The following is a 13,609-nucleotide window of genomic DNA, read 5'->3' on the forward strand; positions in this document are numbered from 1 at the left end:
AATTCACGGCTATTAGGCTGTCCCAGAAATTCGTAATTGTCAATATGAGCGTAACACGATCATATCAATTTCTCGTTGTTTCCCAAGCTTCCCGTTATTTAACCGCGCCATTTGCTAATTGTAAACACTATCCGGAACTCACGTTCCGCGCACCAGCGAAGATTTGGAACAGCATAATTTGTACACCTAACGAGTCTCCCGATTAATCTCCCGAATTCACCGGGGCTTTAATTGACAATCAAATTGTACAGTGACCTTTAACGAATCGTCAGGTTCGAAGGTATCCTTCGCAGATCGAGGTAAGTCTTATCAAATGAATGGATTATAATTATAGAGCACCGACGTGTACGTACTTCCCCTAATTGCTCCCCGTGGTTAGATGCTAACCGCTCGAACAGAGAGTTGCCCTCCGCGTTCATGAACGTACATATACCGAAACGTCTAAACAAGTCGACGCTAACGAACAATTCCACGACTGGTCTCTATCAGTACACCATAGCTCGCTGACAAGAAAAGATGGTCGAACAGGCATGATCGATCGAACGAATTGGCGGTTCCCGGCCACCGAGATCGCAGAGGCGCGGATATTATTTATTTAAAAAGTAGAAAATTGTTAGAAAAAAGCGGCGAACGGGTTCTCGTCTCGGTGGAGTTGTGAAGAGTAAGATCGTGATCGATCGACGAGGATCGATCGTTTCCTGGTTTCCTCTTGAAAATTCGGTTTAATCAACTTGCCCCAATTGTTATCAAATTTCAATCGAATCACGATTTTCTTTTTCCTCGGCGCGCCACGTTTTCGAGTACGGTAGAACCTCGCTCGTTGCACGGAAACCGGACCGAGATCGCGCGATCTCTTCTCCCACTCTCTCGCTCCGTATCCCCCCACTCCCTGAACTGCTCGGGACACTAATGCAGCCACCACAATCCCCACCACGATTCGTTAGAAGTTCTGGGACTCGTGGAGGGAGTCGCCTACTGTGTCACGAAAGAGGTAACCAATCGCGCGATCTGTGTCCCCACTCTCATACCGTATTCCCCCACTCCTTAAGTTGCTCGGGATATCGTATAGCCACCATAATCCCCACCACGAGTCTCATAACCTTGAACTTCTCATGGTGGGAGTCGCTAGCGTGCGACGAAAGGGGCAACCAATCGCGTGATCCGTCCCCCCACTCCTTAAGTTGCTCGGGATATCGTATAGCCACCATAATCCCCACCACGAGTTCCATAACCTTGAACTTTTCATGGTGTGAGTGGTTGTTGCGCAACGAAAGAAGATCCCGGTGGAGAAAAAACGGGGTTGCAACGAGCGAGGTTTTACTGTAGAATGTAGAAGAAGTAGAAGATTAAGAGGAGAGGTCGGATCGCCTAATCGACCACGTGAAACGGCCAACAAACTCTGAAGAATCGTTCAGAATTCCGTCCGAGCTGGTTCCGGTATCGTGTCGCGGGCAAAACGAGGAAACAGGAAAGAAAGGGAACAAGATAATGGTCGAAGCACTCGCGCTTAGGGCAAAGAGAAAATATGTTCGCTCTCCCCCAAAGTCCTCGCGCCGCATTCGTGCTTTTTATACTCTACTATTATGTATTCTTGCGCAGTCTCGCTCACCTGTTTTCTTCTTTCTCGCTATTTACAAACGTGTCTTATGCGTGTTGTTTTTATTATTTTTCTGTTTTTTTCTTTTAAATAACGTCCTGTTATCGTCTCGCGCCCCCCACCCCACCCCCTATTTCCACGATTTACCTAAAATAATTATTTTAACCGTATCGTCCTATCTCTCTCTCTCTCTCTCTCTCGCTCTCTCTCGTTCTCTCTCGTTACTCGCTATCTCATTGTCTGTAGTATCTCTCTTCCAGTAAACGATATACATAATGCTTTACAATTTCGAATGTTCACTTTATACCCTGCGCCGCGTGCACTGCCGGAATTCTTCCCTCCGTGTCTCCGTTCTCTATTTCTCTTTTTCTCTCGTTTTCGCATCGTTTCGACCGGTGTGTTCGTTTCCTTTTTTCTTTTTTTTTTTCTCTTCTTCTTACGCTTTCAAGTTTCCCTTTAAATGCTTCCAGAGTATTCTCCTAGTTTTTGGTTATCTCTTGTTCACGTGTACTCGAGCTGAATAGTCTTCACTCGCGTCCGATTTTCGGCCACGGTCGTCGTTACGACAGTCTTTCGCCGTCGTTGTCGACGCCTGGTTGCACCGTCGAACCGTGAGTATTCCTTTCGAATTATAAAGATGGGGATGGCCGGTATAGCGGGTTGCCTCTGATGGGGAGCACGTGCGCCTCCGAGTTGAACACCCAGTCGTCCAGACTTATGAGGTCGTCGTTGCTGAACAGCAGGTAGAGGTACTGAAACAATAATCGAACAGCTAGTTAGTCGGGAACTCTCTGAGCCGAGGCATCGCGAGCCTTCAGGAGGGAGTATGGTGCACAGGGTTGAGAAAATCGATTTTTATTTTCCATACGTCGATGATGTAACCCGGGACTGGACAACTGACTACTCACGAGCTACTGACGCTCGAGCATTTACCCCCACTACCGCGCTGTATTCCCACTAGCACTCTCTACCCCCACTACCGCGCTCCTACTCGCATGTTAGCGTATCGCTAGAGCCGCATCCCCACTACCGCGCTGTATTCCCACTAGCACTCTCTACCCCCACTACCGCTTCTATTCCCACTAGCACTCTTTACCCCCACTACCGCTTTCTATTCCCACTAGCACTCTCTGCCCTCGCTTCCGCGCTCTACCCCCACTACCGCGCTCCTACTCGCATGAGAGCGTATCGCTAGAGCCTCATCCCCACTACCGCTTCTATTCCCACTAGCACTCTCTACCCCCACTACCGCTTCTATTCCCACTAGCACTCTCTACTCCCACTACCGCTTTCTATTCCCACTAGCACTCTCTGCCCTCGCTACCGCGCTCTACCCCCACTACCGCGCTCCTACTCGCATGAGAGCGTATTGCTAGAGCCTCATCCCCACTACCGCTTCTATTCCCACTAGCACTCTCTACCCCCACTACCGCTTCTATTCCCACTAGCACTCTCTACTCCCACTGCCGCTTTCTATTCCCACTAGCACTCTCTGCCCTCGCTACCGCGCTCTACCCCCACTACCGCGCTCCTACTCGCATGAGAGCGTACCGCTAAAGCCGCATCCCCACTACCGCGCTGTATTCCCACTAGCACTCTCTACCCCCACTACCGCTTCTATTCCCACTAGCACTCTTTACCCCCACTACCGCTTTCTATTCCCACTAGCACTCTCTGCCCTCGCTTCCGCGCTCTACCCCCACTACCGCGCTCCTACTCGCATGAGAGCGTATCGCTAGAGCCTCATCCCCACTACCGCTTCTATTTCCACTAGCACTCTCTACCCCCACTACCGCTTCTATTCCCACTAGCACTCTCTACTCCCACTACCGCTTTCTATTCCCACTAGCACTCTCTGCCCCCACTACCGCGATCCGACTAGCAAGAGGGCGTAGGATAATTCTGTAGACTCTCCAGAACGCTGCAGTGTACTTTTTAATAACATTACAGGCACGTAGGAATGTTTGAAAAATTTTTGAAGAGGGCAACTTTTTGGTCATTGACATAAGGGTTCAGTGTTCGCTCCACACGAACATGTCCTCCAGTTCTAATTCAATACAAGATGACTGTGGTTACCAGGATGTTATTAATTTGCTTTTAGCAGACCCGGGAGCTTGCGAGGCTTGCCGCGTATAATTTCCCGGCGACTTCAGGTTAATTAGCACCTTCGCATCTCACAATTAACACGAAACGCTTTCTCTGTTCCGGCCGAAACGGCAAATGACCGGGCTCCTTTCGCAATGTTCCGCGCGAATACGTTGGCTCCGCAAATTTTCATTTGACCCGGAGAGCCGAGCCGGGGTCGCGGCCGCATCGATGAAACATTTTCGCCGGGGCTCTCTCTCTCTCTCTCTCTCTCTCTCTCTCTCTCTCTCTCTCGGCGGGATCCGCTCGCGTTTAAAGTTGCATTATCATGAATGCGAAGCAACCTCGTTAAGTTTGCCGCGCGGAGCTTTTTGTTACGCCGGAAGCGATTAAAATGATCAAGCCGCGACCGCGAAACAGAGCTATAATATTGAACACGCCCAGGGATCGGAGCCGGTGATTAGTAGACAGCGGATCCATTATGCAAAAATTTTTGGTGAAAAACAAGACCCACTTAGAAATGTAATTTTACCGCCAATGAAACATATCCGTCTAATGTGTTACCGTAACAGAAATTCAAAGTCTTAGGAGTCACCATCCCCTCCAAAAATTGTTTAAACAAACCTAAGTGCTCGTAATATTATTAAAAAATATACCGCTGTGTCCGGGAGAGTCTACAGAACTGTTCTAAAAATGTTTGAATTTGAAAATTCGGTTTCTGCTTCAGAACAAAATTTCTGAATGTCTGAGTCTTTCTTTAAAAAAAAAAAAAAAATGCTCGTAGCGTTATTGAAAATTACAGTATTGTATTCGGGAGAGTCTAGGGAATTCCCCTATGGAAAAATCGTTTGTATAATTAATAAAAATTTTTCTGTTGAAAGTTGGACGGGTATTAATGCATAATGGTAGGTACAGGGATGACTTCAGCTTCGGTAAAAGGCTCGCAAATGAAATTGCGGTCGGGGCTAGTTAGAAATTCAGTTTAAAGCTTACCTTGAGCGTCTCGGCGAAGAAGTAGCTTTGTTGAACATCGTCCTGCGGCGGATCAATCAGGTAAACATTGTGAAGCCCGGTGAAGCCTCCAGGAACACGACAGTATTTCTCTAACGCTTGGACCGCTTCCCATCCCCACTCGCGGTATTTCTGGTCCTTTGTTAGCCGCCACATCACGAAATACGATTCAAAGGTCTGAAAAGAAAATATTTTACCTCGGAATTTGGCGTGCGGCCCGTGTGTTTATCCGACAAGCGACGCGGAAACGACGGATTCGCTATTTAAACCTTTCGTTTATTGGCCGACATGATTGTTTTCAATTTCTCCCGCTGTCGTTCAACGTGATTTCTCGTGGAAATAGATCGACGACTTTTCAATTATCGCGTACCAAGAAAAGTGCACATTCGGGTCGCGAGCATTTTTAACTGCACCGAAACAATTAAAGTCGAATTTTATTGGACCTCCCAAATTTGTTAAAATAACATTACATTTCGAAATGAAGATATTTCTGTCAGAATGTTCGACGTCGGAAAGACAGCCACGTCTCTCAAATTTAATTACCCCTTTCGAAGAAATTACAACGAATATCGACAAATTACTCTATCGACCTTATACTCATCAAATTTTCTCCGCTATTCCTGCACGGTTCTCTTTCAGAATTGATTTTGATTATGGCGCAACACTTACTTCCGGTCGGAGGATGTAGTATTTCTCGCCGTTCTTTAAACTCTTCGCTTCGTTGCCCTCGATGAAGTGGAAAGCCTCGGGGCCGAGTTTCGTGAAGCTGCGATCGTACGACTCGTGGCACGTGTTCGTCAAACCGGCGGCTACTGTCATGTATCTGTCGGACAGCTCGTTCTCCATAGTTTTCGCGCCTAATGCGAACATGCCACCTAGAAGGAAACAGATGTTCTTCATGGTCGCTGTATCGTAATACACAGTAGCGCATGTACATTAGAATATATCGGAATCTTCCAAAAATGTACATTTCAATCTACAGGAATGTTCCAAGAATGTACATTGCAATGTACAGGAATGTTTCACAAATGTACGTTACATGTACATTGCAATGTACAGGAATGTTTCACAAATGTACATTACATGTACATTGCAATGTACAGGAATGTTTCACAAATGTACGTTACGATATACAGGAATGTTTCGGAAATGTACATTGCAATGTACAGAAATGTTTCAAGAATGTACATTGCAATATACAGTAATGTGTGTACATTATAATATACAGGAATGTTTCGAAAATGTACATTGCAATGTACAGGAATGTTTCGAGAATATACCTTGTAATATACAGTAATGTACGTGCATTATAATATATAGGAATGTTTCGAAAATGTACATTGCAATGTACAGGAATGTTTCAAGAATGTACATTGTAATATAGAGTAGTGTATGTACACTAGAATATACAGAATGTTTCAAGAATGTACATTGCAATGTACAGGAATGTTTCAGAAATGTACTCTGCAATGTACAGGAATGTTTCAAGAATGTACATCGCAATGTACAGGAATGTTTCAAGAATGTACATCGCAATGTACAGGAATGTTTCAGGAAAGTATATTGCAATGTACAGGAATGTTTCGAAAATGTACATTTCAATGTACAGGAATGTTTCAAGAATGTACATTGCAATATGCAGGAATGTTTCAAGAATGCACATTGTAATGTACAGGAATGTTTCAAGAATGTACATTCCAATGTGCATTACAGTATACAGGAATGTTTCAATGCTAAAAACATTGCTCGGTGCGAATGGTGTGAAGCTTACCAGCGAAACAGGCGAGATGTCCCATTTTGTGGTCCGGCCTGTCGTACTTCAGATCGGACACGTAGAGCAGCTTGCCCGGCGATGTCTTGATCATGTGCTGATCTATGGCAGCGATCGCCTCGTCGTACATTTGCCGAGCCTCGACATCTTCTTTGCCCGATTGGATCCAGGCTTTCAGCAGGTACTCGTAGAAACTGTCGCCGAGTCCTCCCAACGACATGTGATCTGCGGTTCACAGTGAAAACATTGTTAATAATCTAGTTAACTGACCCTTGATTTCATTCGACCCTCACCCTTTTAGTTAACCCTCACGCTTGTGCCAATTTCACAAATTTGTCGCCTATTCCGAAAAATTAGGTTGACTGTCATTTAACCATTCCCTTATAGCTAGACTTCTTTATGGGTTCTTAAAATTTTCAGAAAATTCTATTTAACACTATTTTTATCCATTTCCACGAGGGTCACTGAGAATGAGATTTTATTTGACTCCTCTTTCTGAAGATACGTTTACAAAAATTGCAAACTACTCATGACCTTACTTATGACCTTGTCTATCGGGTTGGAACGAAGGTTCCTAGCGTTTTGAGAAAACTTTCTTCAAGACACTTGTTTACATATCCGATACACCGTAGCCACGCAACACCGAGTGCAGAAGCCTCGGCGAAACGGAAAACGGCTCGATTTAAACGGGACCGGCCCGAGAGTTCGGAACACCGGTCATCCGGTAATTAATTCGGATCTCAGCGGTTAGGTTCGCCGGAAGCGATGGTCGGCCCTCGATACTCAACCCTTCAATGGAACGATAAATTCCGTCGGAGGGTTCGGCAGCCGGGCTTGACGGTCGCCGGTGCGGTGTCGGGTTCAGAAGAATACGAAAAAGAAACCGAAAAGAGGAGAAGGGCGGGGGGGGGGGGGTACGGGCTTCGGAAGGACGGCCGATTGGTTCCAGGAGGATGATAAATATTCGAAGGGGGGTCGTCATACGCGGAACCTGGAAAAGTACGGGGCAGAACAACGGGAGGGAAAAAAGGCTTTAGCACCTGAGGGGGGATGCGTGGCATGATAAATGCGATATTCGGGATCGTGCAAAGAGATCTCTCCTCGGAAGACGACGGAAGCACAAAAGGAAGAGGGGGGGGGGGGTTGGGGGAGATCCGTGAAACGGGAGCAGAAGAGAACTGACCCCTTCCCCTCTCCCCTTTCCCCTCTCCCCCTTCTCCGCCCCACCACCCAGCTTCTCGCGGCGAAACTATTTCGGCGATATAATTGATGGCCGTCAGATTAAAAATCTATTTTGACCCGAAACTCGGCCGGTGGATGATTTATTAAATTAAATTACAGTACCGAAACACGATCCCCCCCCCCCCCCCCCCCTCTTCGTTGAACCGTGCCCGGTCGAGTTTTTCGATTTTTCGTCCCGGCTCGCATTAAAGCGCCCAATGATTCTCACGTGTAATGAGCGTGTCATGTTCCTTTCTCGCTCTCGGCTTGACCGGTCGCTCGCGGGATCGACGATTTCGATCGGAAACCGCGGCCGGTTGCTTTTATTCCCCATTCGTGCTTAAGTATCGGGTGCGACGAATCACTTTTTACCCGGCCGCCCCGAGGATTTATGAAGATGCGCACCGGAGGACAATTAACCCTTACAGTGTATATTTAGGCGCGCTAATGCGACCGGTAGTTGAAATCCGCGTCACGGTCCTCCGGGATATTAAGGCCCCGATGCCGCGCGGGGTTTCTCCAGCGTATTTGTCAGGGTCGGTGAACCGTAAGAGTTCCTCGGCGACTCGCAGAAAATCAATTTTAGCTAACTCCGGCAACGAGCGGTTATCGAGTATGACAATTACGGTAGAACGAACGACACAAGTCTGCGAACTCATTCGGAAAATTTTCTTTCCGTGAATAGATCGTTCCACGGATTCGAAGATTGAATTAAAAGTTGATCTAGGATTTTATTTTTCATTGTTTCATCGAACCGAAACGAGGTCCTGCTAAATTCTCGCATTATCGTCGAGTTGCCGGTACACCTCCCACTTGAAATTCAATAATTCGGCGAACTAAAATCGTAGATCAAGTTTTAAGCATTGGTTGTGAAGGGGAAGCGCCAATCTTCGAATCTAAGGTGGATTCAGTCGCGGAAAAAATTTTTGAACGTTTTTACGGAACTTTGAAGTTTTTTGAGTTTCTCAAGTTTCTCCAACTCTCGAGTCGGAACGTGTTTTCAGTTTACCCCCCACCACGTCAAATGCAAACGTCTTTTTCGGAAATGAACTAGGGGAGATGAAAGTGGAGATTTCGAGCTTTAAAACGAGACCAAGTTTATTATTTTACTATTTTTTTTCACGAAGTTATCACAGTTTGAAGATCGACAATTTTCCAAGGGAGGCTGTTTCAGCGCATCATTGCAATTAGGGTTTCATAACTTCCGCAAATGTTATCGGATTCGTTCCAAATTTTATACATAAAATTTGCACACTCGCATCTTATAGTTATAAGATCATTTCCGGGTCTGACGTGCATATTTTATTTGTGCGAAGTTTTATAAATCGGATGGGTTAAGGCGAGACAAAATCAATGATATTGATTATTAGAACGACTTACGTTGGCCCCATTTTCCGGTCCTCGGGTGAATATAATTCGGATAGAGTCCTTTAGGCTTCTCGAGGTTCTTCAACACTTTCCGGACATTCTCGACTTTGCTTTTGTAAACGGGATTGCCGGTGATGTCGCTGAGGTACGTGAACTCCAGATGCATCGTGCCAATTTCTGACAGTATGCTGCAACCGCTGCTTGCCCATCCGTAATTCTTGCTCGCCTGGAAATTCAAGAGCAACATTCGGACTTAATTAACAAGACGAAGATTCAAGAGCCGTTTATCGCATTCCAGTATAATAACCAGCCCGACTCGACCCGAAGATTCTACCGAATGTACCGAATATGAATGTTACTCCTTTCTTAAGGAGATCTTCCGGTCTGAAGCGCCATTTTGTAGGCCACGTTTCGAAATTTTTGTTTCGAAACTTTCATCACCGCATTCCTGACATTTTTCCGATTAAAACGAGTCCAAACACGATGCAATTTTCATCGTGCTTGCTTGTTTAATCCGCGATATTGTGGAACCTCGATTATCCGAACTCACGAACGGAGCTTATACAGGCCTTGTTTTCGGAAATTTTTGTAAAGAAATCAGACGACTGTTTTGCGTGAGAATGAGAGCACGTTTAATGAGTTCATTTACCTCAATTGTAAACAATTTTTTGAAAATCTTCTTCTTCTTTTCTCATTCCTTTAATTTTCAAATTAAATTAAAAAATTATAAAATTGGGTGCATGGTTCTTAGTGCATGGTTCTCTATTTAAACATAGCTCGAGCATGTTTAAATCTGTATAATGTTATCAAAAATGTAGGGCAATTAAATTTTGCCTCGGTCCCTTCATTTTCAAAATACATAAATAGAAGGGCGTCTAAAAAAATGTGCACTAAATGCATCGTTCTCTATTTAAACATAGCTCGAGCATGTTTAAATCTGTATAATGTCATAAAAAATGTAGGGCAATTAAATTTTGCCTTGGTCCCTTCATTTCCAAAATACATAAATAGAAGGGCGTCTAAAAAAATGTGCACTAAATGCATCGTTCTCTATTTAAACATAGCTCGAGCATGTTTAAATCTGTATAATGTTATCTATTGAAAATAATGCGTCTATATTTTAATAATACAGTTTATTTTCCGCTTTACAAAAAAAAAATGTTAGAGTAGCAAAACGAACACGTCGTGTCGGTTGCCTGGTCAGAGTTTAAACTAAACATCGGTGGCATCGCAAACACAAAACTGTAACGAAGAGAGCACAGCCGATTAATCAAATCGGTGGGCGCCTTCTCATTGGCTATTGTCATGGCATAGAGTATGAAAAGCTCGAAGAGAGCACAGCCGACTAATCAAATCGGTGGGCGCCTTCTCATTGGCTATTGTCATGGCATAGAGTATGAAAAGCTCATATTCCAACATTATCAAAAATGTAGGGCAATTAAATTTTGCCTCGGTCCCTTAATTTTCAAAACGAGTTTCAAAACGTCTAAAAAATTAGGTTCCTTAATTGCATCGTTCTCTATTTAAACACAGCTCGAAGAAGTTTAAATTTTTACATAGCTATCACAAGCAATGGTCGAATCAAATTTAATAAAATTTCGCCTCGGTCCGTTAATTTTCGAAACGCCTAAATTGAAGGGCGGCCAAAAAATTGTATCAGGATCTATTTAAATAAAGCATGGATATATTTCAACGTTTATTATTGCGATTGGTAAAAACAGCCCGTGGAATCGTTCGCACAGGTTTCCACGGATCGATAATGGCTTTGGCGAATCGGCGGGACTCTGTCGAGGGGCAAAAGGAAAGTTGAAATTTGTTTGACAGTTCAATTTGAAAAAAAAGAGAATCGGGGGAGAAGTAGAAGGGAATAAATAAATACGGGGGAAAACGGAGCGGAGGGAAGAACCGATCGAGGAGGGGAAGACGAGCGGAAGGAAGAAAATGAAAAGTTTTGGTATAGTGACTGGGCACCGCCTTTCGCGGCCTCATTATTCGTCCAATTAAGAATTTGCATATTAATCGCGGGCCCGTCGTTTCGGCCTCGAAACGTGACTCGACGGAATCGTTTCAATTAGACCGGCGAATACAACATCGTTCCTCCGTTTCCTAATGTGCGCACAAAAACCGTGGGCGGGATCCACAAAAGATCCACAGATCTTTCCGGCCCTTTTTACGCTGCCGCGGGCATATGCATTGCCGGCAACAAGGAGAAAAAACAAGAGAACAGGGAGAGAGAGAGAGAGAGAGAGAGAAAGAAAAAAAGAAAAGAAGAAGAAGGAGAAAAATGAATTTTACCACGGCATAAAAACCGCAGGCGCATCTTCTTTTCCCGTACTCGCAGCTTACACGCGATTTGAATATTTTTATGTTTCCGACAGGAAGAACTCTCCCGCGATGCTTACGTTACGGTTCCTCCGCGGAAACTATTATTTAATCGGACATTTGAAGCTAGACTGCGCGTGACTTTATGCTAAACGCGCATCTCCATAGATACTGTTTTTAACACGTTGGAAAAAGCGGTTTCTGTTGTTTTTTTCTACTACGCCATACCCCACCAAAAAATCTAAAAATACTCATTGGCAATGCTCGTCACGATATACTAATACAGTCAAAATTAAAACGGCGTCGCTCTTAAACTTCAATGGTAAATCCGATTTTTTGAGGTTTTTGATTTTTCACGACCACAAGTTTCGAGTTTCAAATCTGAAACGAATCGCAGTGTACTTGTCTATCTGTTGGACATCTGTTCGATTTTTTTCAGAATTTTTCCGTACAATTAAGTAGGGAAAATGTGCCAAAAACTGATTTTACCATTTAACCCCTTAACTACCCCCCCGGTCGAGATATGGGGTTAAAATTTTACACATGCTTTTTCTTGAAGCCCTATCGAACGGCTCACGGGCCAATAGTTCTCAATTGTTTCGTGGACGCGTAATTACATAAGAAATAATTAACCTCAAAACGCGGCGATGTCGGCAACAAGGCCCGGCCGTGAAACTGGGAGATCCCAGAGACTTACCCCGCTGTGGAGATTGATGAGAGAATGAGGAATTCCGGTTTCCGTCTGGAAAGCAGGCAACATCCGTTCGCCGAGCTGAGCCGCCTTATCCCGGAACATCACGTCCCCGGTGAGAGCGTAACAAGCCAGCAGACTTCCCATGAAACGAATGTTTGTTTCGAAAAGAGATATCTCCGAGTTCTGTAAAAAGGAAACAGAACAAATCCTCCCGTTAGAGTGCGTCGACAAGTGCATATTCCTGCAAAGGGGTTAATTTTAGCGGCTAGGTATCGGCGATTAATCTGTTACTGGTCCCTGGGACGTTGGCCATCGGGGGAATTGGACAATGGGAGCTATTGGTCTTTGGGGGCATTGACACCTGGGAGCATTGACCCCGAGGGTGTTGATCCTTGGGGTATTAGGCTTTGGGGGCATTAACACCTGGGTGCATTGACCCCGGGGGTGTTGATCCTTGGGGTATTAGGCTTTGGGAGCATTGGCCATTGGGGCATTGGCTATTGGGGGTATTGGTCCTTGGGGGTATTGGCCATCGGGAGTATTGATCTTTGGAAGTATTGGATCTTGGGGGTATTGGGCCTTGAGGATATTGGGTCCTGGGGGTTTTGGCCATTGGGGGTATTGATCTTTGGAGGTATTGGCTCTTGAGGATATGGGGTCCCGGGGCTTTTAGCCATTGGGGGTATTGGTCTTTGGAGCTATTGGCTGTTGGGGGTATTGGCTATTGGCGGTATTAGTCTTGGGGGTATTGGTCTTTGGAAGTATTGGCTCTCGGGGGTATTGGCCATTGGCGGTATTGGTCTTGGAGGTATTGGCCCTTGGGGGTATTGGTCTTTGGAGGTATTGGCTCTTGGGGGTATTGGGTCCTGGGGATGTTGGCCTTTGGTGGTATTGCTCTTTGGAGGTATTGGCTCTTGGGGGTATTGGGCCTCGAGGATATTGAGTCCTGGGGGTGTTGGCCCTTGGGAACACTAGTCAATGGGAGATTTAGTCTTTGAGGGCATTGACCCCCGGGGGTATTGGCTCTTGGTGGCATTGACCCTTGGAGGCATTGGCCCCTGGAGGTGTTGATCCAGGGATCATTGACATCGGAAGCATTTGCTCCTGGGGGCGTTGGCCATTGTGGGCTTTGATCCCTGGGGGATTGGCCCCTGGTCTCATTGGCCACATTTTCATAATTTTAATAACCATAAAATGAGAAACTGGTCATTCGACCACAGTAGATTTAGCATGATATTCTCTAACGAAATATTTTTGTCCGTTTACGAACGTTCATTTGAACCCAATTGATTCTTGCCGATATTAATCTCCCGTTTTTATCGTTTTCTCCGGATTCGCAGAGTCCGTGCGTTTATTATTTCGAAACATTACGGGAAAACATCGGCAAAGAAGCCGGAATGGAAACACACCTGAGTCCGGCTGCACTGGTTTTATCATTCGCAATACAACACGGCTTTGCGAAGTCGGTTATTACAATTGTCTTTTTGCGTGCACGTTTGCCTTGTTTATCGCGCTAACTCGGGTTACGTGCAATTTCGTA

The 13,609-nt window shown here is 45.3% G+C and overlaps 1 protein-coding gene across 1 annotated transcript in view; it reads right to left on the minus strand.

The window, feature by feature from the left end:
• Positions 1 to 1,793: 1,793 nt before the first annotated feature.
• Alpha-man-ia (alpha-Mannosidase class I a) overlaps positions 1,794 to 13,609 on the minus strand; it is a 634,153-nt gene continuing 622,337 nt past the window's right edge. Inside the window, exons 4-9 of the mRNA XM_076800321.1 lie at positions 12,073 to 12,252; positions 9,066 to 9,279; positions 6,465 to 6,689; positions 5,363 to 5,568; positions 4,676 to 4,870; positions 1,794 to 2,349 (exon numbers count right to left, since the gene is read on the minus strand). Coding sequence (XP_076656436.1) covers positions 2,227 to 2,349; positions 4,676 to 4,870; positions 5,363 to 5,568; positions 6,465 to 6,689; positions 9,066 to 9,279; positions 12,073 to 12,252 — 1,143 coding nt within the window. The 3' untranslated portion in view covers positions 1,794 to 2,226. The remainder of the gene's footprint in view (positions 2,350 to 4,675; positions 4,871 to 5,362; positions 5,569 to 6,464; positions 6,690 to 9,065; positions 9,280 to 12,072; positions 12,253 to 13,609) is intronic.

Source organism: Halictus rubicundus, chromosome 14, assembly GCF_050948215.1.
Source record: "Halictus rubicundus isolate RS-2024b chromosome 14, iyHalRubi1_principal, whole genome shotgun sequence".
In the NCBI taxonomy this organism is placed as follows: domain Eukaryota; kingdom Metazoa; phylum Arthropoda; class Insecta; order Hymenoptera; family Halictidae; genus Halictus; species Halictus rubicundus.